Source organism: Coregonus clupeaformis, chromosome 31 (genome assembly GCF_020615455.1).
Source record: "Coregonus clupeaformis isolate EN_2021a chromosome 31, ASM2061545v1, whole genome shotgun sequence".
NCBI lineage: Eukaryota > Metazoa > Chordata > Actinopteri > Salmoniformes > Salmonidae > Coregonus > Coregonus clupeaformis.
Window position 1 is genome coordinate 37,850,531 of NC_059222.1, and position 23,804 is coordinate 37,874,334.

The following is a 23,804-nucleotide window of genomic DNA, read 5'->3' on the forward strand; positions in this document are numbered from 1 at the left end:
GAGGCATTTTCTATTAAGGTATCTTTACTTTTACTCAAGTATGACAATTGGGTACTTTTTCCACCACTGCTGATTAGAACATTGTTTTTGATAAAAAATGGATTGAGGACTCGGCAGCCTATTAAGTCAATGTGAAGCAGTAACAGTTTAGACGTCAGTAGATCAAATGCTGAAATAGTTGGTATTTATTTATAGTGCAGGTGATGGAGAAGACTGGCTCCAGAGTCGTATCTACAAAGATATACATTTACATTTTAGTCATTTAGCAGATGCTCTTATCCAGAGCGACTTACAGTTAGTGAGTGCATACATTTTTCATACTGGCCCCCCGTGGGAACAGGTAAATTCTATACAAACTTCAAACATGACAAAAATACTTAAAGGCCCAGTGCAGGCACAATTCTGTTTTTCCTATGTTTTGTTTCATATGTGTACAACAGCTGATGAAACTAACACTGTAAAAGTGTGGGGAAAATGTGATCAGTGTTATTTTTTTGAGTTGCTGTTTGGAAATACAATCTACACAGGACCTTCTAATCAGCAGGTTTTGCATGGGTGGAGTTTTGGCTTGCCTGATGACATGATCGGGTGGTATAAGTGAATCAACCAATTACAATAAGATTTCCGAACCTCTTTGCCAATAACAGATAGTTTTCAGGTTAAATATCCCTCCCGCTAGGCTCCTCCACTCATGGATTGATCCACTCTGTGGTTAATGCATTGCATTGGCACCCTTCCCCTCCCCACACAGACCACTCCTAGACAGTCCTAGCAATTTTGTAGTTTTTTTGCTATCAGAGTAAGTTACCAAACTGTTACCCAGAAATGATTTGATATTGAGATAAAAATGGCTGCATTGGGTTTTTAATAAACTTGCTCTGCCAATAATATAATAACCCGACTCGAGTACAAATACAAACGCACCTCAAACACAGGGCAAAATGCCCATAAACATCTGAGTATGGCAGAGATATACAGTGGGGAAAAAAAGTATTTAGTCAGCCACCAATTGTGCAAGTTCTCCCACTTAAAAAGATGAGAGAGGCCTGTAATTTTCATCATAGGTACACGTCAACTATGACAGACAAAATGAGGGAAAATCACATTGTAGGATTTTTTATGAATTTATTTGCAAATTATGGTGGAAAATAAGTATTTGGTCACCTACAAACAAGCAAGATTTCTGGCTCTCACAGACCTGTAACTTCTTCTTTAAGAGGCTCCTCTGTCCTCCACTCGTTACCTGTATTAATGGCACCTGTTTGAACTTGTTATCAGTATAAAAGACACCTGTCCACAAACTCAAACAGTCACACTCCAAACTCCACTATGGCCAAGACCAAAGAGCTGTCAAAGGACACCAGAAACAAAAATGTAGACCTGCACCAGGCTGGGAAGACTGAATCTGCAATAGGTAAGCAGCTTGGTTTGAAGAAATCAACTGTGGGAGCAATTATTAGGAAATGGAAGACATACAAGACCACTGATAATCTCCCTCGATCTGGGGCTCCACGCAAGATCTCACCCCGTGGGGTCAAAATGATCACAAGAACGGTGAGCAAAAATCCCAGAACCACACGGGGGGACCTAGTGAATGACCTGCAGAGAGCTGGGACCAAAGTAACAAAGCCTACCATCAGTAACACACTACGCCGCCAGGGACTCAAATCCTGCAGTGCCAGACGTGTCCCCCTGCTTAAGCCAGTACATGTCCAGGCCCGTCTGAAGTTTGCTAGAGTGCATTTGGATGATCCAGAAGACGATTGGGAGAATGTCATATGGTCAGATGAAACCAAAATAGAACTTTTTGGTAAAAACTCAACTCGTCGTGTTTGGAGGACAAAGAATGCTGAGTTGCATCCAAAGAACACCATACCTACTGTGAAGCATGGGGGTGGAAACATCATGCTTTGGGGCTGTTTTTCTGCAAAGGGACCAGGACGACTTATCCGTGTAAAGGAAAGAATGAATGGGGCCATGTATCGTGAGATTTTGAGTGAAAACCTCCTTCCATCAGCAAGGGCATTGAAGATGAAACGTGGCTGGGTCTTTCAGCATGACAATGATCCCAAACACACCGCCCGGGCAACGAAGGAGTGGCTTCGTAAGAAGCATTTCAAGGTCCTGGAGTGGCCTAGCCAGTCTCCAGATCTCAACCCCATAGAAAATCTTTGGAGGGAGTTGAAAGTCCGTGTTGCCCAGCGACAGCCCCAAAACATTACTGCTCTAGAGGAGATCTGCATGGAGGAATGGGCCAAAATACCAGCAACAGTGTGTGAAAACCTTGTGAAGACTTACAGAAAACGTTTGACCTGTGTCATTGCCAACAAAGGGTATATAACAAAGTATTGAGAAACTTTTGTTATTGACCAAATACTTATTTTCCACCATAATTTGCAAATAAATTCATTAAAAATCCTACAATGTGATTTTCTGGATTCTTTTTTCTCATTTTGTCTGTCATAGTACCTATGATGAAAATTACAGGCCTCTCATCTTTTTAAGTGGGAGAACTTGCACAATTGGTGGCTGACTAAATACTTTTTTTCCCCACTGTAGTAACAGCATGTTACTTAGACAAACATCCCTGAATGAGGATTGGGGAATCCTAAATAATAACCCCATCACCTGGGATAAACCATTTACACCTTTAAACAGGTAAATTCTCACAGAACAGTGATAACACACTTTAAAGTTATTACAATTACCCAATGAACATTCTAGTGGTCAATACTTAACACGTTCATGAAAACAAATACATAATTAGCATAAACATGAACGTTTCCAATAAACAATGACAACACCTCAGAGAAACCAAATAAGGAGAGGCTTGCAACCTGTGCCTAACCTGTGGTCTTCACCGGTGAGCTCAAGTAGGAGAAACTTCACATTGGTGGTGAGTAGAGAATAGGACAGGTTGGCGTTACCAAACAGAGGAAATACAAACATTTCAAAATACATAATAATAATAACTAGTGATGGGAATCCGAGGCTTTCTGAAGGCTTCAGAGTTTTTGTCAAATTGTGCAGAAAAATTGTTCATTACGCGGATCTTCATTATCTGTTTGCAATGCACATTAGTGACGTGCTGGTCAGCAATAAATAGCAGTGTGTGATTATCAGATATGTTTATTTCTCCACTGTTTTAAATCAAAACTCCATGGCGCAGCGGTAAATCGTTAATTTCAGTAGCCTATAATCCGTTGGAGTACAAGGTTCTCATCATGCTTCCCTTTTTTGCCTTCATGTTTATTATTTTTCTAAAACTATATCCATGGCATTATTTAGGTTGCTTAAGACAGAAGCTTATACTATACTAAATAAAACAAATTATTTGAACAACAGTGCAAAGTGTGGTTTCACATAAAACAATTGTCTAAATAGTGTGCCTTCAACGGGATTCGACCTCATACCCTCATGTCCCTGAATATGTCATAGTTCCCTACTCTACCTGCGAAGCTACCTGTCAAGTGAAAATATTTATAAAATCCTAACTATATATATATTTGTAAGTATTGTGTTCAGTAGAAGTCGGTGTTTGAAAGCAGTTTGGAATCGAAGAAAGCACCGAAACCAAGGAGAAATCAGTGGGATCTCACATTTTGCAACACACAATTTGAAAAAGAACGTGTTCAAACGAAGCATTTGGAAGTAATTGATGACGTACTTCTGATAAAGTGATACACACATGGCGTTCCATACAGCACACTGCTTCGAATGCCGTGTTCACATGCTAGTTTGATGGCAATGACACTGTAGGTGAGATCGAGGCTTCAGCAATTTCAACGAATGCTTCGAAGCTCCGGAATCAAACGTAACATCATTAATGATAACAAGACCCTTTGACTGACCAGACTTTGATTACAAAACACATGTATCAGTGTTTGAAGGGACAAGGGATAGCATGGTTAGCAAGCAATGTTCATACTAGCTGAGCATTCTCAGCTCCACAATATGTAGGCTACATCACATCTCAATGGAGTTGAGTGTTGATGAGTTTTGGCGGAGTGTACCTCGGACTACATCGAGTCGGTATCAGACGATACTTGTAAAAATGTCAATTCTTTAAATCGTACCTTGTACCTATGCTTGTCCTGTGTAAAGATGTTGTTTTCTTTGGGTGTTGCAATCCGTAGTTTTGGATAAAAACGTCATTCTATGTGACCTCTGTCAAATTGCACCACGTAATCCACTGTTTTACAATATGAATATGAAGTTAGTGACTTCAAACATGCGCTACCACCCAATACCTTTATAAATAGCAATTATTTAATTACTTTGTACCTGTGCTTGTCCTGATTGTTGTCAGTGGGAGTTGGGATCCATAGTTTTTGATAAAAAATAGCCTTCTATGCATCCCCTGACAAAACTACTAAATATGCAGTGCAATGACGGGTTGCTCCTTATCCGTTAACAAACAACTGCTCCCTTGGCGGTGGCCGTGTAAAATGCTATTTTTATCAAAAAATATGGATGGCAGCACCCATAGAAAAGAACGCCTTTACACAGGACAAACATAGGTAGGCTACAAGGTATTCATTAAAGACTGATACCGACTCGATGTAGTTGGAGGTACACTCCGCCAAAACTCATCACTCAACTCCACTGTATTATACAACAGTGGAGTTGAGAATTCGTACCAAACAATTGGTCAGTTTGTGTGGGGAGAGGGAGAGGCCCCACACGTGTAGATAACTCAAAGGCATATCGTCGTCACACGTTGTACCTTTTTAACAAGGTATACAAATAACGGGCCATATATGAAAACATGTATTTAAAAACTCTAAAAGCAAAATGATACTACAATCAAATTATGGTAAATCTGCATCTTAGTACTAATGTGGATTGTACTTTGGGAAAAAATGCAACATTTTGCTAAAATAACAGTCTGTTTTGATACATTTGTTTTCCAGATAACATTTACATTTACCAGACGCTCTTATCCAGAGCGACTTACAGTTAGTGCATACATTATTCTTTTTAATTTTCATACCCCATGGGAATCGAACCCACAACCCTGGCGTTGCAAACGCCATGCTCTACCAACTGAGCTACCTCCCTGCCGGCCATCGTTATTTAAATGTCTAATTATGTTTTGATAAGAAGATGAAGTTGATATTTTACTATGATTGTTGCTTTTTTTCCAATAGTTTCTTCTTGGGGTCAAAATGACCCCAGTTAAAATATGTTGGCAGTTTGAGGGTTAAGAAACATGTTGGCGAAATCCACAGAGTACAGCCTAGAGCCTTGTGAAGACCCAGGAGTGCCAGCCTACAGCCGACGAGTTGGGTTCCAGTTTGGGGTGGGGGACTCTCTCATTTTCTCCTGCTTCCCGGGTTATCGTTTGGAGGGGGACCATAAGATCACCTGCCTAGGGGGAGGCCGGAGGGTCTGGAGTGGAGCCCTGCCAAGGTGTGTGGGTAGGTAGACACATGCTTTCATTTCATTTGGACAAACTGGGAATACTTGTACTTTGAAATAACTTGTACTGTACTTTGCCAATGGCAGGAGAAGGGGCTATACTGAACATATAGTGTAATGCAAGTGCATGAGCTTGTTTCTAATGGATTGATTGATTGAGCTACACTACCGTTGAAAAGTTGGGGGTCACTTAGAAATGTCCTTGTTTTCGAAAGAAACGTTTTTTTGTCCATTAAAATAACATCAAATTGATCAGAAATACAGTGTAGACATTGTTAATGTTGTAAATGGCTATTGTAGCTGGAAACGGCTGATTTTTTATGGAATATCTACATAGGCGTATAGAGGCCCATTATGAACAACCATCAGTCCTGTGTTCCAATGGCACGTTGTTTGCTAATCCAAGTTTATCATTTTAAAAGGCTAATTGATCATTAGAAAACCTTTTTGCAATTATGTTAGCACAGCTGAAAACTATTGTGCTGATTAAAGAAGCAATAAAACTGGCCTTCTTGAGACTAGTTGAGTATCTGGAGCATCAGCAATTGTGGGTTCGATTACAGGCTCAAAATGGCCAGAAACAAAGAACCTTCTTCTGAAACTCGTCAGTCTATTCTTGTTCTGAGAATGAAAGCTATTCCATGCGAGAAATTGCCAAGAAACTGAAGATCTCGTACAACGCTGTGTACTACTCCCTTCACAGAACAGCGCAAACTGTCTCCAACCAGAATGGAAAGAGGAGTGGGAGGCCCCGGTGCACAATTGAGCAAGAGAACAAGAGGACAAATATATTAGAGTGTCTAGTTTGAGAAACAGACGCCTCACAGGTCTTCAACTGGCAGCTTCATTAAATAGTACCCGCAAAACACCAGTCTCAACGTCAACAGTGAAAAGGCGACTCCGGGATGCTGACCTTCTAGGCAGAGTTGCAAAGAAAAAGCCATATCTCAGACTGGCCAATAAAAATAAAAGATTAAGATGGGCAGTCTGAGATATGGCTTTTTCTTTGCAACTCTGCCTAGAAGGTCAGCATCCTGGAGTCGCCTCTTCACTTTTCTTTCGAAAACAAGGACATTTCTAAGTGACCCCAAACTTTTGAACGGTAGTGTACATTTCTGAATATTGTCAAATGGTTAACAATCTCAAGAATATAACTCAACTTGTCCCTATGATCAGTTAAGTACTCTTTTATAAGCAGAGTTAGAAACCAAAGATGATTTGGCTGTCATTTTGTCATCCCCTACAAATAACCATGTGTTTTCTCATAAAAAGTTCAGTATAGAAAATTAGTCAATCACCCCACGTGAACCAAATTAGAGTTTAAGCTCACACGACTCAAGGTCTACAGGCAACATTTGCTTCTATATCTGAGGTACAACATCAGAATATTAACTACAAGGACATCTCATTCCAGCACAGCCCTGAGCCTTAGTGACGAACACACACTTAATGCAGAGAGCTGTTCATTAATTAATATTCCTCTCAAGTTTCTGTTGTGGAGATTCATAACAATTCCAGCAAGGGAAACACCTGATTGGCCCATCAGTGGATAACAGGGCAGCAGCTGCTGAAGTATTCTGGGTTCAAACTGCTGAACGTTTGTGGTGAACTCTTCACTTTGGGTTAAACTGCTCCTTCAATGCCCCTGTTCAGTTTCATAACGGACAGATATGAATTTTCTCACAGGTCTTCTCTCTCTCTCTCTCTCTCTCTGTCTCTCTCTCTCTCTTTCTCTTGTAGCTAGGAATGAGCAGCTTCTAGTGTGTAGGGAAATATGACAGTTCTCTAAAGATAATCAAGACATTTTCTGACTTTAAACGCAGATTGCCATGAATGAAATGTCTTAATATCATACTCTCTCTCTCTCTCTCTCTCTCTCTCTCTCTCTCTCTCTCGCTCTCTCTCGCACTTTCTCTCCCTCTCTTGCACTTTCTCTCTCTCTGCCTAGCTGAATGTGGAGCCACTACCGTTGGGTGTGAGGGGGTTCTGCTATCACCCAATTATCCATCCAATTATGACAATAACCATGAGTGCATTTACCGCATTGAGACGGAGGCAGGGAAGGGCATCCGTGTCACGGCCACTAACTTCCTGCTCCACGAGGGGGATTACCTGAAGGTGAGTCTCACATCACTCATACACTACACTGGATATTTACTCTGTAGATGTTACATATCAATACAGCCCCACGCATAATCTTCTCATTGCAAGGTGTGCAAATAGTTAATAAAGGGCTCAATGTGGGACTTTTTCACTGCCGCATCAACTCTTTGAATGCAGTTACGATCCAATGTAACCCGTAAGAGACCAGAGGTAGTGACTCAGTCAAATCATGAATTATTAATGCCTTCATTAAAATGACATGATGCCAGAGCTTGAGGCATAGAGAGGCCCATGAGAAAAATAAGTTGTGAACAATCCCTGAAGACCACTAATTATGCATCATGGGAGACGTAGTATGATGTAGACGAGGGCCAGACACAAGCTTCAAAATCACAAAAACTAGGAATCGTGCAGTATAACTAACAAAAACAATAAAACATCAAAATGTGTATCAAATCTTACAGTATTGCATATATACTAACAGCATAATAACTGGTTATAAATTGGTGGAATTGTCCTTTAAGATCCCATTCAATCTCTTTAAACAGAAAATCTAATAACATTGTGTTGGTCACATGCGACGAACACAACAGGTGTACACTTTACAGTGAAATGCTTGCTTACGAGCCCATTCTCAACAATGCAGAGTTAAAAAAGTAAGAAAAATATTTGCTAAATAAAAAGGAAATAGTAACACAATAACATAACAATAACGAGACTAAGTACAAGGAGTACCGGTACCGAGTCAATGTGCAGGGGAACGGGGTAGTTGAGGTAATTGAGGTAATACAGTATGTACATGTGGGTAGGTTACTAGGCAATCAGGATATATAATAAACTGAGTAGCAGCAGCATGTGTGTGTGTGTGTCTGTGTGTGTGTGTGTGTGTGTGTGTGGTGTCAATATGCATGTGTGTGTGTGTTTTGTGTGTGTGAGCGTATGTAGAGTGTGAATGTGTGTGTGTGTGTGTGTGTGTGTGTGTGTGTGTGTGTGTTGGAGTGTCAGTGTAGTACGTGTGAGTATGTGGGTAGAGTCCAGTGAGTGTGCATAGAGCCGATGCAGGAGAGTCAGTGCAAAACAATTAAGATAAATAAAGAAATAATAAAGGGGTCAATGTAAATAGTCCGGGTAGCCATTTGGTTAACTGTTCAGCAGTCTTATGGCTTGGTGGTATAAGCTGTTCAGGTGCCTTTTGGTCCCAGACTTGGCGCTCAGGTACCGCTTGCCGTGCGGTAGCAGAGAGAACAGTTTATGACTTGGTTGGCTGGAGTCTTTGACAATTTTTAGGGTCTTCCTCTGTCACCGCGTGGTATAGAGGTCCTGGATGGCAGGGAGTTCGGCCCCAGTAATGTACTGGGCTGTACGCACTACCCTCTGTAGCGCCTTGCGGTTGACTGCCAAGCAGTTGCCAGTCAAGATGCTCTCAATGGTGCAGCTGTAGAACTTTTTGAGGATCTGAGGGCCCATGCCAAATCTTTTCAGCCTCCTGAGGGGTAAGAGATGTTGTCATGCACTCTTCACGACTGTGTTGGTGTGTTTGGACCATGATAGGTCCTTAGTGATGTGGACACCGAGGAACTTGAAGCTCTCGACCCGCTCCACTACAGCCCTTTCGATGTGAATGGGGGCGTGTTCGGCTCTCCGTTTACTGTAGTCACTTACCCCACCAGACATGCCACCAGGGGTCTTTTCACAGTCCGCAAATCCAGAACAAATTCAAGAAAGCGTACAGTATTATATAGAGCCATTATTGCATGAAACTCTGTTCCATCTCATATTGCTCAAATAAACAGCAAACCTGGTTTCAAAAAACAGATAAAGCAACACCTCACGGCACAACGCCTCTCCCCTATTTGACCTAGATAGTTTGTGTGTATGTATTGATATGTAGGCTACGTGTGCCTTTAAAAAATGTTTATGTAGTTCTGTCCATGAGCAGTTCTTGTCTATTGTTCTGTATTATGTCATGTTTCATGTTTTGTGTGGACCCCAGGAAGAGTAGCTGCTGCTTTTGCAACAGCTAATGGGGATCCTAATAAAATACCAAATACCAAATAGTCCACGACAAGCTCCTTTGTCTTTCCCACGTTGAGGGAGAGGTTGTTGTTCTGGCACCACACTGACAGGTCTATGACCTCCTCCCTATAGGCTGTCTCATTGTTGTCGGTGATCAGGCCTACCACCGTTGTGTCGTCAGCAAACGTAATGATGGTGTTGGAGTCGTGCCTGGCCATGCAGTCGTGGGTGAACAGGGAGCAGGAGGGGACTAAGCACACACCCCTGAGGGGCCCCTGTGTTGAGGGTCAGTGTGGCGGATGTGTTGTTGCCTACCCTCACCGCCTGGGGGCGGCCCGTCAGGAAGTCCATGATCGAGTTGCAGAGGGAGGTGTTCAGTCCCAGGGTCCTTAGCTTAGTGATGAGCTTGGATATCACTGTGGTGTTGAATGCTGAGCTGTAGTCAATGAACAGCATTCTCACATATGTGTTACTTTTGTCCAGGTGGGAAAGGGCAGTGTGGAGTGCAATATAGATTGCGTCATAAGTGGATCTGTTGGGGCAGTATGCGAATTGGAGTAGGTCCAGGATTTCTGGAATGATGGTGTTGACGTGGTGTGAGTGCTACGGGGCGGTAGTCATTTAGACAGGTTACCTTGGCGTTCGTAGGCACAGGGACTATGGTGGTTTGCTTAAAACATGTAGGTATTACAGACTGCGTCAGAGAGAGGTTAAAAATGTCATGAAGACACTTGCCTGCTGGTCAACACATTCTCTGAGTAATCCGTCTGGCCCTGCGGCCTTGTGAATGTTAACCTGTTTAAAGGTCTTACTCACATCGGCTACGGAGAGCATGACCATACAGTTGTCTGGAACAGCTGGTGATCTCACGCATGGTTCAGTGTTGCTTGCCTCGAAGCGAGCATAGAAGACATTTAACTCGTCTGGTAGCCTCGCGTCACTGGGCTGCTCTCGGCTGGATTTCCCTTTGTAATCTGTGATAGTTTGCAAGCCATGCCACATCCGATGAGTGTCAGAGCCGGTGTAGTAGGATTCGATCTTAGTCCTGTGTTGAAGCTTTGCCTGTTTAATGGTTAGCGGGATTTTTTTATAAGCGTCCGGATTAGTGTCCTGCTCCTTGAAAGCAGCAGCTCTAGCCTCTAGCTCAGTGTGGATGTTGCTTGTAACTGTGGGGACAACGGCATCGATGCACTTATTAATTAAGCCAGTAACTGATGTGGTAAACTCCTCAATGCCATCGGATGAATCCCGGAAAATATTCCAGTCTGTGCTAGTGAAACAGTCCTGTAGCTTAGCATCCGCTTCATCGGACCACTTCTGTATTGAGTGTGTCACTGGTACTTTCTGTTTGAGTTTTTTCTTGTAAGCAGAAAGCAGGAGGATAGAGTAATGTTCTTATTTGCCATAGGGAGGGCAAGGGAGGGCCTTGTATGCGTTTCTGTGTGTGGAGTAAAGGTGATCTAGAGATTTTTTCCCGCTAGTTGCACAGGTGACATGCTGGTAGAATTGAGGTAAAATGGATTTCAGTTTTCCTGCATTAAAATCACTGGCCACTAGAAGTGCCGCTTCTGGATGTTTATTTTCTTGTTTGCTTATGGCCCTATACAGCTCATTGAGTGCGGTCTTAGTTCCAGCATCGGTTTGTGGTGATAAATAGACAGCTATGAAAAATATAGATGAAAACTCTCTTGGTAAATAGCATGGTCTACAGCTTATCATGAGGTATTCTAACTCAGGCGAGCAGGACCTTGAGACTCCCCCCTATCGGACTCTGCCGTTCTGTCCTGCCGATGCATTGAAAAACTAGCTAGATGCACATTACCAGTCAAAAGTTTGGACATACCTACTCATTCCAGGGTTTTTCTTTACTTTTACTATTTTCTAAATTGTAGAATAATAGTGAAGACATGTGAAATAACACATATGGAATCATGTAGTAACCAAAAAAGTGTTAAACAAATCAAAATATATTTTATATTTGAGGTTCTTCAACGTAGCCACCCTTTGCCTTGATGACAGCTTTGCACACTCTTGCCATTCTCTTAACCAGCTTCATGAGGTAGTCACCTGGAATGCATTTCAATTAAAAGGTGTGCCTTGTTAAAAGTTAATTTGTGGAATTTCTTTCCTTAATGTGTTTGAGCCAATCAGTTGTGTTGTGACAAGGTAGGGGTGGTATACAGAAGAGTAGCCCTATTTGGTAAAAGACCAAGTCCATATTATGGCAAGAACAGCTCAAATAAGCAAAGAGAAATCATTACTTTAAGACATGAAGGTCAGTCAATCTGGAAAATGTAAAGAACTTTGAACGTTTCTTCAAGTGCAGTCGCAAAAACCATCAAGCGCTATGATGAAACTGGCTCTCATGAGGACCGCCACAGGAAAGGAAGATCCAGAGTTACCTCTGCTGCAGAGGATAAGTTCATTAGAGTTAACTGCACCTCAGATTGCAGCCCAAATAAATGCTTCACAGAGTTCAAGTAACAGACACATCTCAACATCAACTGTTCATATGGGACTGTGTGTCGTCAGCAAACGTAATGATGGTGTTGGAGTCGTGCCTGGCCATGCAGTCGTGGGTGAACAGGGAGCAGGAGGGGACTAAGCACACACCCCTGAGGGGCCCCTGTGTTGAGGGTCAGTGTGGCGGATGTGTTGTTGCCTACCCTCACCGCCTGGGGGCGGCCCGTCAGGAAGTCCATGATCGAGTTGCAGAGGGAGGTGTTCAGTCCCAGGGTCCTTAGCTTAGTGATGAGCTTGGATATCACTGTGGTGTTGAATGCTGAGCTGTAGTCAATGAACAGCATTCTCACATATGTGTTACTTTTGTCCAGGTGGGAAAGGGCAGTGTGGAGTGCAATATAGATTGCGTCATAAGTGGATCTGTTGGGGCAGTATGCGAATTGGAGTAGGTCCAGGATTTCTGGAATGATGGTGTTGACGTGGTGTGAGTGCTACGGGCGGTAGTCATTTAGACAGGTTACCTTGGCGTTCGTAGGCACAGGGACTATGGTGGTTTGCTTAAAACATGTAGGTATTACAGACTGCGTCAGAGAGAGGTTAAAAATGTCATGAAGACACTTGCCTGCTGGTCAACACATTCTCTGAGTAATCCGTCTGGCCCTGCGGCCTTGTGAATGTTAACCTGTTTAAAGGTCTTACTCACATCGGCTACGGAGAGCATGACCATACAGTTGTCTGGAACAGCTGGTGATCTCACGCATGGTTCAGTGTTGCTTGCCTCGAAGCGAGCATAGAAGACATTTAACTCGTCTGGTAGCCTCGCGTCACTGGGCTGCTCTCGGCTGGATTTCCCTTTGTAATCTGTGATAGTTTGCAAGCCATGCCACATCCGATGAGTGTCAGAGCCGGTGTAGTAGGATTCGATCTTAGTCCTGTGTTGAAGCTTTGCCTGTTTAATGGTTAGCGGGATTTTTTTTATAAGCGTCCGGATTAGTGTCCTGCTCCTTGAAAGCAGCAGCTCTAGCCTCTAGCTCAGTGTGGATGTTGCTTGTAACTGTGGGGACAACGGCATCGATGCACTTATTAATTAAGCCAGTAACTGATGTGGTAAACTCCTCAATGCCATCGGATGAATCCCGGAAAATATTCCAGTCTGTGCTAGTGAAACAGTCCTGTAGCTTAGCATCCGCTTCATCGGACCACTTCTGTATTGAGTGTGTCACTGGTACTTTCTGTTTGAGTTTTTTCTTGTAAGCAGAAAGCAGGAGGATAGAGTAATGTTCTTATTTGCCATAGGGAGGGCAAGGGAGGGCCTTGTATGCGTTTCTGTGTGTGGAGTAAAGGTGATCTAGAGATTTTTTCCCGCTAGTTGCACAGGTGACATGCTGGTAGAATTGAGGTAAAATGGATTTCAGTTTTCCTGCATTAAAATCACTGGCCACTAGAAGTGCCGCTTCTGGATGTTTATTTTCTTGTTTGCTTATGGCCCTATACAGCTCATTGAGTGCGGTCTTAGTTCCAGCATCGGTTTGTGGTGATAAATAGACAGCTATGAAAAATATAGATGAAAACTCTCTTGGTAAATAGCATGGTCTACAGCTTATCATGAGGTATTCTAACTCAGGCGAGCAGGACCTTGAGACTCCCCCTACTCGGACTCTGCCGTTCTGTCCTGCCGATGCATTGAAAAACTAGCTAGATGCACATTACCAGTCAAAAGTTTGGACATACCTACTCATTCCAGGGTTTTTCTTTACTTTTACTATTTTCTAAATTGTAGAATAATAGTGAAGACATGTGAAATAACACATATGGAATCATGTAGTAACCAAAAAAGTGTTAAACAAATCAAAATATATTTTATATTTGAGGTTCTTCAACGTAGCCACCCTTTGCCTTGATGACAGCTTTGCACACTCTTGCCATTCTCTTAACCAGCTTCATGAGGTAGTCACCTGGAATGCATTTCAATTAAAAGGTGTGCCTTGTTAAAAGTTAATTTGTGGAATTTCTTTCCTTAATGTGTTTGAGCCAATCAGTTGTGTTGTGACAAGGTAGGGGTGGTATACAGAAGATAGCCCTATTTGGTAAAAGACCAAGTCCATATTATGGCAAGAACAGCTCAAATAAGCAAAGAGAAATCATTACTTTAAGACATGAAGGTCAGTCAATCTGGAAAATGTAAAGAACTTTGAACGTTTCTTCAAGTGCAGTCGCAAAAACCATCAAGCGCTATGATGAAACTGGCTCTCATGAGGACCGCCACAGGAAAGGAAGATCCAGAGTTACCTCTGCTGCAGAGGATAAGTTCATTAGAGTTAACTGCACCTCAGATTGCAGCCCAAATAAATGCTTCACAGAGTTCAAGTAACAGACACATCTCAACATCAACTGTTCATATGGGACTGTGTGAATCAGACCTTCATGGTCGAATTGCTGCAAAGAAACCTCTACTAAAAGACACCAATAATAAGAAGAGACTTGCTTCGGCCAAGAAACACGAGCAATGGACATTAGACCGGTGGAAATCTGCCCTTTGGTCTGATGAGTCCAAATGTTAGATTTTTGGTTCCAACCGCTGTGTCTTTGTGAGACGCAGAGTAGGTGAATGGATGATCTCCGCATGTGTGGTTCCCACCATGAAGCATGGAGGAGGAGGTGTGATGGTGTGGGGGTGCTTTGCTGGTGGCACTGTCAGTGATTTATTTAGAATTCAAGGCACACTTAACCAGCATGGCTACCACAGCATTCTGCAGCGATACTCCATCCCATCTGGTTTGCGCTTAGTGGGACTATCATTTGTTTTTCAACAGGACAATGACCCAACACACCTCCAGGCTGTGTAAAGGCTATTTGACCAAGAAGGATGATGGAGTGTTCCATCAGATGACCTGGCCTCCACAATCACCCGACCTCAACCCAATTGAGATGGTTTGGGATTAGTTGGACCACAGAGTGAAGGAAAAGCAGCCAACAAGTGCTCAGCATACAGTGGGGAAAAAAAGTATTTAGTCAGCCACCAATTGTGCAAGTTCTCCCACTTAAAAAGATGAGAGAGGCCTGTAATTTTCATCATAGGGACACGTCAACTATGACAGACAAATTGAGAATTTCTTTCCAGAAAATCACATTGTAGGATTTTTAATGAATTTTTTTGCAAATTATGGTGGAAAATAAGTATTTGGTCACCTACAAAAAATCAAGATTTCTGGCTCTCACAGACCTGTAACTTCTTCTTTAATAGGCTCCTCTGTCCTACACTCGTTACCTGTATTAATGGCACCTGTTTGAACTTGTTATCAGTATAAAAGACACCTGTCCACAACCTCAAACAGTCACACTCCAAACTCCACTATGGCCAAGACCAAAGAGCTGTCAAATGACACCAGAAACAAAATTGTAGACCTGCACCAGGCTGGGAAGACTGAATCTGCAATAGGTAAGCAGCTTGGTTTGAAGAAATCAACTGTGGGAGCAATTATTAGGAAATGGAAGACATACAAGACCACTGATAATCTCCCTCGATCTGGGGCTCCACGCAAGATCTCACCTCGTGGGGTCAAAATGATCACAAGAACGGTGAGCAAAAATCCCAGAACCACACGGGGGGACCTAGTGAATGACCTGCAGAGAGCTGGGACGAAAGTAACAAAGCCTACCATCAGTAACACACTACGACGCCAGGGACTCAAATCCTGCAGTGCCAGACGTGTCCCCCTGCTTAAGCCAGTACATGTCCAGGCCCGTCTGAAGTTTGCTAGAGTGCATTTGGATGATCCAGAAGAGGATTGGGAGAATGTCATATGGTCAGATGAAACCAAAATAGAACTTTTTGGTAAAAACTCAACTCGTCGTGTTTGGAGGACAAAGAATGCTGAGTTGCATCCAAAGAACACCATACCTACTGTGAAGCATGGGGGTGGAAACATCATGCTTTGGGGCTGTTTTTCTGCAAAGGGACCAGGACGACTGATCCGTGTAAAGGAAAGAATGAATGGGGCCATGTATCGTTAGATTTTGAGTGAAAACCTCCTTCCATCAGCAAGGGCATTGAAGATGAAACGTGGCTGGGTCTTTCAGCATGACAATGATCCCAAACACACCGCCCGGGCAACGAAGGAGTGGCTTTGTAAGAAGCATTTCAAGGTCCTGGAGTGGCCTAGCCAGTCTCCAGATCTCAACCCCATAGAAAATCTTTGGAGGGAGTTGAAAGTCCGTGTTGCCCAGCGACAGCCCCAAAACATCACTGCTTTAGAGGAGATCTGCATGGAGGAATGGGCCAAAATACCAGCAACAGTGTGTGAAAACCTTGTGAAGACTTACAGAAAACATTTGACCTGTGTCATTGCCAACAAAGGGTATATAACAAAGTATTGAGAAACTTTTGTTATTGACCAAATACTTATTTTCCACCATAATTTGCAAATAAATTCATTACAAATCCTACAATGTGATTTTCTGGTTTTTTTTCTCCTAATTTTGTCTTTCATAGTTGACGTGTACCTATGATGAAAATTACAGCCCTCTCTCATCTTTTTAATTGTGAGAACTTGCACAATTGGTGGCTGACTAAATACTTTTTTTGCCCACTGTATATGGGAACTCCTTATATAATAATATGCCATTTAGCAGACGCTTTTATCCAAAGCGACTTACAGTCATGCGTGCATACATTTTTGTGTATGGGTGGTCCCTGGGATGGAACCCACTACCATGGCGTTACAAGCGCCGTGCTCTACCAGCTGAGCTACAGAGGACCAAGTCTTCTTTCAAGACTGTTCGAAAAGCATTCCTCATGAAGCTTATTGAGAGAATGCCAAGAGTGTGCAAAGCTGTCATCAAGGCAAAGGGTGGCTACTTTGATTTGTTTAACACTTTTTTGGTTACTACATGATTCCATATGTGTTATTTCATAGTTTTGATGTCTTCACCATTATTCTACAATGTAGAAAATAGTAGAAAACAAAGAAAAGCCCTTGAGTGAGTAGGTGTGTCCAAACCTTTGACTGGTACCATATCCTTGTTCAGCCATGACTCCGAGAAGCATAGTATATTACAGTTCTTAATGTCCCGTTAATAGGATAGTCACAAACGGAGCACGTCCAGTTTATTCTCCAGTGATTGTACTTTCGCCAATAGAACAGAGGGTAGAGGCGATTTATTAATTTGCCACTGTAGTCTAATCAGACTCACTAAAGTAGAAATCAAGGTTACTGATAGCTGTTCTGATGTCCAGAAGCTCTTTTTGGTCATAGGAAACGATGGAGGAAACACTATGTGCAAAAAAAGTTAAGATGATTTGGACAGAGTCAGGCGCAGGAGGTGTAAATCCCAGAATAATGGTTTATTCGGCCAATACAGCGGTTCGCAGCAATGCGTAAAACAACTACAGTGCGACTTAACGGCGCACTGGGGAAAACAAAACACATGGGTGAATATCCCGGCGATAAAGTACATACAGTTGAAGTCGGAAGATTACATACACCTTAGCCAAATACATTTAAACTCAGATTTTCACAATTCCTGACATTTAATCCTAGTAAAAATTTCCTGTCTTATGTCAGTTAGGATCACCACTTTATTTTAAGAATGTGAAATGTCAGAATAATAGTAGAGAGAATGATTTAAGTCAGCTTTTATTTATTTCATTACATTCCCAGTGGGTCAGACGTTTACATACACTCAATTAGTATTCAGTAGCATTGCTTTTAAATTGTTTAACTTGGGTCAAACCTTTCAGGTAGCCTTCCACAAGCTTCCATAATAAGTTGGGTGAATTTTGGCCCATTCCTCCTGACAGAGCTGGTGTAACTGAGTCGGGTTTGTAGGCCTCCTTGTTCGCACATGCTTTTTCAGTTCTGCCCACAAATGTTCTATAGGATTGAGGTCAGGGCTTTGTGATGGCCACTCCAATACCTTTACTTTGTTGTCCTTAAGCCATTTTGCCACAACTTTGGAAGTATGCTTGGGGTCATTGTCCGTTTGGAAGACCCATTTGCGACCAAGCTTTAACTTCCTGACTGATGTCTTGAGATGTTGCTTCAATATATCCACATAATTTTCCTTCCTCATGATGCCATCTATTTTGTGAAGTGCACCAGTCCCTCCTGCAGCAAAGCACCCCCACAGCATGATGCTGCCACCCCCGTGCTTCATGGTTGGGATGGTGTTCTTCGGGCTTGCAAGCAACCCCCTTTTTCCTCCAAACATAACGATGGTCATTATGGCCAAACAGTTCTATTTTTGTTTAATCAGACCAGAGGATATTTCTCCAAAAAGTACGATCTTTGTTCCCATGTGCAGTTGCAAACCGTAGTCTGGCTTTTTTATGGCAGTTTTGGAGCAGTGGCTTCTTCCTTGCTGAGCGGCCTTTCAGGTTGTCGATATAGGACTTGTTTTACTGTGGATATAGATACGTTTATACCTGTTTCCTCCAGCATCTTCACAAGGTCCTTTGCTGTTGTTCTGGGATTGATTTATACTTTTCGTACCAAAGTACGTTCATCTCTAGGAGACAGAACGCGTCTCCTTCCTGAGCGGTATGATGGCTGCGTGGTCCCATGGTGTTTATACTTGCGTACTATTGTTTGTACAGATGAACATGGTACCTTCAGGCGTTTGGAAATTGCTCCCAAGGATGAACTCGACTTGTGGAGGTCTACAATTGTTTTTCTGAGGTCTTGGCTGATTTATTTTGCTTTTCCCATGTTGTCAAGCAAAGAGGCACTGAGTTTGAAGGTAGGCCTTGAAATACATCCACAGGTACACCTCCAATTGACTCAAATGATGTCAATTAGCCTATCAGAAGCTTCTGAAGCCATGACATCATTTTCTGGAATTTTCCAAGCTGTTTAAAGGCACAGTCAACTTAGTGTATGTAAACTTCTGATTCACTGAAATTGTGATACAGTGAAATAATATGTCTGTAAACAATTGTAGATGTCCTAACCGACTTGCCAAAACTATAGTTTGTTAACAAGAAATTTGTGGAGTGTTTGAAAAACGAGTTTTAATGACTCCAACCTAAGTGTATGTAAACTTCCGACTTCAACTGTAATGCTCCACCGAGCTATCGACACCTCCACATGGAAACAATCACACACAAAGACATGGGGGGGCAGAGGGAATACTTTTGCAGGGACTGATGAGGGGATATGAACCAGGTGTGTGTAAAAACAAGACAAAACAAATGGATTGATGAGAAGAGGAGTGGCAGTGGCTAGAAGGCCGGTGACGACGAACACCGAAGCCTGCCCGAACAAGGAGAGGAGGCAGCTTCGGAGGAAGTCGTGACAGATCAGCACCAAAAAATACACAAAATAGCACAATTAGTCAGGAGCCCGTAGAAAAACAGGTGCCATTCCTTCTGGCGCCATTCTCATATCTCTGTGTATGATATTTCTGTGTAGTCCACTGTAAGTCTAAAAATGTATGTTCTTTGGAATAGGCACCCTTCTGGTTGCCCGCTTTAACATGTTTCTGCCTTTGTCTTGAACACTATCCTCTGGAAGCCACACTTTAGTTATTCTCCAATTTGTGTATATATTCATAGTATTTATGTACAATATGTATCTACCTGCTCTTTATGCTTTTGTTGATGGATTGAATGCTAACTACTCACTCAAAACTCTTACGCTGCCACTCAGCAAATCATGGAATTGTACTGCAAGAGGCTGCATACTGTAGAGTGCGCTATTGAATATTCCCTTGAATATGAATAGTATTTTGACAAACCTGGTTCTTTCATCAACAGGTGTATGACGGGAAGGATACTTCACATCGTCTTCTTGGCAATTTCTCCAAAACTGACATGTACAATGTCATCATCAACAGTACCTCAAATCACCTCTGGATTGAGTTCAACAGCAACGGCAGTGAAACCAACAAGGGATTCAGACTGACCTACAGCAGTGAGTAGATTATGTCCAGAGACACAGCCTATATAGATATTCCTTGATTCATGTTTTAGTGGGCACTGGACAGATGTCCTTTTAATGTTTGAATGGGCTAAAGCGTCAAATCTGTCTTTCTAGGTTTTGACCTTGTCAAGTGTGATGAACCAGGAACTCCGAATTACGGATACAAGATTCAAGATGACGGCCATTTTGCGAACACATTTGTTTTGTACAGTTGTAACCCTGGCTATACTCTCCATGGGAGCAGCACTCTGACATGCCTAAGTGGAGACCGTAGGGTTTGGGACAAACCTTTGCCTTTCTGTCTAGGTGAGTGAGTAATTGCGGAAAATAGACAAATCTCACCATCAAATCAGAGTTTATTGGTCGCGTACACAGATCTGCAGGTGTTATAGCAGGTGCAGCTCAATGCTTGTGTTACTAGCTCCAACAGTGCAGTAGAATGTCTAACAAATACAATACAAATACACAAAAAAATATATATATATTAAACAAGAAATCAAGAAATTACAGAATGAGTCCAATTAACAACCCAGAGTAGATTACATTTACATTTTAGTCATTTAGCAGACGCTCTTATCCAGAGCGACTTACAGTTAGTGAGTGCATTCATTATAAAAAAAAATAAAAAATTCATACTGGCCCCCCGTGGGAATCGAACCCACAACCCTGGCGTTGCAAACGCCATGCTCTACCAACTGAGCTACATCCCTGATAGATATAGTAGAGTGAGCATGTGTCAGAATCCAGAATATAAATACGTGGTGTGTATAGACAGGATAGAATTTGGAAATAAGATATGATGTACAGTAGTAGGAATCATCAGGGAGCTTTCCCTGACTATGGCAATACACACCATTTCCATTCCTAAGGAAGATTCTATTGACATATCAATTATCAGAGCAATGTTCAAGATGCCCATATCAAAGGATTCATTTTCATCTGACGCATACTATTGAATATATTACATTTGCATTTTAGTCATTTAGCAGACGCTCTTATCCAGAGCGACTTACAGTTAGTGAGTGCATACATTTTTCATATTGGCCCCCCGTGGGAAACGAACCCACAACCCTGGCGTTGCAAGCGCCATGCTCTACCAACTGAGCTACAGGAGGTTGCTCTTATGAACAAGTATATGGACTCTGTTGTGTTGTCTGCGTTCTGTCCCACTGTTATTAATATCTTACTGATTCCATTATCTGACGATCTCTGCCAGTTCTACTCTCTCAGGCCAACTACGAGTCAAACCCCCTCCTGTCATACTGTTGTTATACTGTACCGAAATAGTTACACTAGTTAACAGCTATGAGCATTTATCCCCTAATGCTGGCTATATTACTACCCCTAAAGCTATGTATGTAGATACCTTGTGTGTCTCTCTCTTAATTTAAGTAGGACACTGAGCTTTCTGTGCTGGTGAGAACTGATACATTACAGTGTCATTCTTCAGTTCAGCCTCATTCCTTAATTATCCCAGCTCGGTTCAGACACATTTCTATACTGCAGAAAAGTAGCATGGAAAATGGATGACATTGCCTCAGGCCGTCATTGTATTTTTTCTTTCCTTTGAAGGAAGTGACATAATAGGGATATCCTCTCTTCTTTTTCTGTTGTCAGCAGTGAATAAAATAATACACATATGTATGTGGAGAAGCTAGAGAACATATTAGGTTCTTTCAAGTGTGGTTATGCAATGTATTATGGGATGTTTATGAATTGGGCTGGTTGATGCCAGAGAGATAAGCCAGCCTAAGGTTCATCAGGATTAAGACACCTCAAAGATCAGGTTAGCTTATTTAATTGGATTTCTATTGTGATGATATGAGCCCAAACATATTTACACTGAACACTAGGGCTTCTGATGACCATGGTAAGATACATGTTTCGGTTTCCTCATCTAGCTGAATGTGGAGGCCACATCGCAGGTGCAATATCTGGACGGATACTCTCCCCGGGTTACCCTGCGCCCTACGACAACAACCTCCACTGTACCTGGTCCATCGAAGCGGACACAGGCAAGACCATCAGGTACAGTATCTCACAATGGAAAAGGCGATTAGATACACAATAGCCCAATTTTCCTTGACTCCATTTAAATGTGAAGTGAAATCAGCTAGTTTATTGCGAGGCGTGTCCTAGTATAGCGGAGCAATTGTTCTGCTGTACTTTTGGAAAATGAGCTGTGATTAAATGTGCCATTGCTGATTGCATTTCACCCCACTGCTAGGCCTTCCTTGCCATTAGCATCTATTCCTTTAGGTCCATTACTCGCTTCTTCAAAACCAAACAATAACCTCCAAAGATAAACCAATTATGCCCGCTAGAAATGCCATAGAAATTAGATATGCCAATTCAATTCAAGCAATCTAAGGATCAAGAAGGGTGAGAGATACAATTGACATCGCTGACTAATGAACTTTTTAAAGAATTCATCCTCCATCTACTTTGCCACTGAAAATAATTAAAACATTCCTTAAATGGTTTGGTGAGCAAGACCGTTCTGATCTAGATGTTTCCTTGGTCTGAGGCATTACTTGAGGACTGGTTCGCTAGAACTCCAATGAGGATTTCGTATTACAAGTTGGTAACTACCCTTGGTCAGTTGTTGACTGTTTAGGTGTTTGTCACAGATGTGAACCAATGGTAAGGCCAGACTATAGTATGCAAGGTTCTAATTCTTGACGAGCTGCATAGTGTATAATTAATACTTCCCTCTCTTTCTATTTAGCCTCCACTTCATAGTGTTTGACACGGAAGTGGCCCATGACATCCTGAAAGTGTGGGACGGTCCAACAGAGGGGGGTATTCTCCTGAAGGAATGGAGTGGGTCAGCTCTGCCCGATGACACCCACAGCACCTTCAACATCCTAACGCTCCAGTTTGACAGTGATTACTTCATCAGCAAGTCAGGCTTCTCCATTCAGTTCTCAAGTAAGTAGCACTCCACCTGTTACAACAGACCAGAGGAATTCTGATATGACATTCATACCAGTAACTTTTCAAACAAAGGCTACAGTATGTTTCTTGATATTTCCCTCTCTCAGCCTCGATTTGAACTTGTTATTAAGTCTTTTATGTCCGCGTATAAACCACTCTTATGACGAAAATTATTTTTTGCACCATAAATATTTCATGCAAATATAAATGAAATGGAGCATTGCATTTGCATATAAATGGCAAATATTTTCTGGAAATATTATTTCAAAGACAAGTAGTCGCCACAATTCAGTTTGCTGCCAGTCCAATGATTTCACATAAAATATTATATTACCGTATATCATAATCAGCATTTGGCAGCAAAAAAATTGAGTTGTATGAATTAAATGCGTGTTGTCAAAATGTCAGCATTTGTCTCATGTTTATATTTATAAGTGATTCATTTGTGTGATTTCAGCTACTACTGCCATGACCTGTAATGACCCCGGGACACCTCAGAACGGGACGCGTTACGGGGATAGTCGGGAGCCTGGGGACACCATCACCTTCCAGTGTGACCCAGGTTACCAGGTCCAGGGCCTGGACAAGATCACCTGTGTACAGCTCAACAACAGGTTCTACTGGCAGCCAGACCCTCCTACCTGTATAGGTATGTTGTTTTGACCTCCACAGTAATGGAGAAATGACTTCACTGTTATTTCTCTTCATGGCTTGATGTCAACAAAGGCTTTGTACAATAGGTAGATGTTCCCTTTATGATTATTCCACTGCAAGAAGGCGATTTGGGATGTGTATGCTAGGCCACTGCGTTGTTTTCATTGAAGGATTTGTGGTATCTGAAAATACACGTAGACAGTGTTTTATGAACCACCACTCATTTGTGTCTGCTTAATTACTTTATGTTGAATGAGTGACATGTTTATTATTAGAAAGAATGAAACGTAA

At 42.1% G+C, this 23,804-nt stretch overlaps 1 protein-coding gene across 1 annotated transcript in view; it reads left to right on the plus strand.

The window, feature by feature from the left end:
- The window catches only part of LOC121548096 (CUB and sushi domain-containing protein 1-like), a 442,651-nt gene that overhangs the window by 296,088 nt on the left and 122,759 nt on the right, over positions 1-23,804 (plus strand). The window contains exons 21-27 of the mRNA XM_045209890.1: positions 5,232-5,420; positions 7,370-7,539; positions 19,757-19,913; positions 20,037-20,228; positions 21,824-21,950; positions 22,651-22,853; positions 23,317-23,508. Coding sequence (XP_045065825.1) covers positions 5,232-5,420; positions 7,370-7,539; positions 19,757-19,913; positions 20,037-20,228; positions 21,824-21,950; positions 22,651-22,853; positions 23,317-23,508 — 1,230 coding nt within the window. The remainder of the gene's footprint in view (positions 1-5,231; positions 5,421-7,369; positions 7,540-19,756; positions 19,914-20,036; positions 20,229-21,823; positions 21,951-22,650; positions 22,854-23,316; positions 23,509-23,804) is intronic.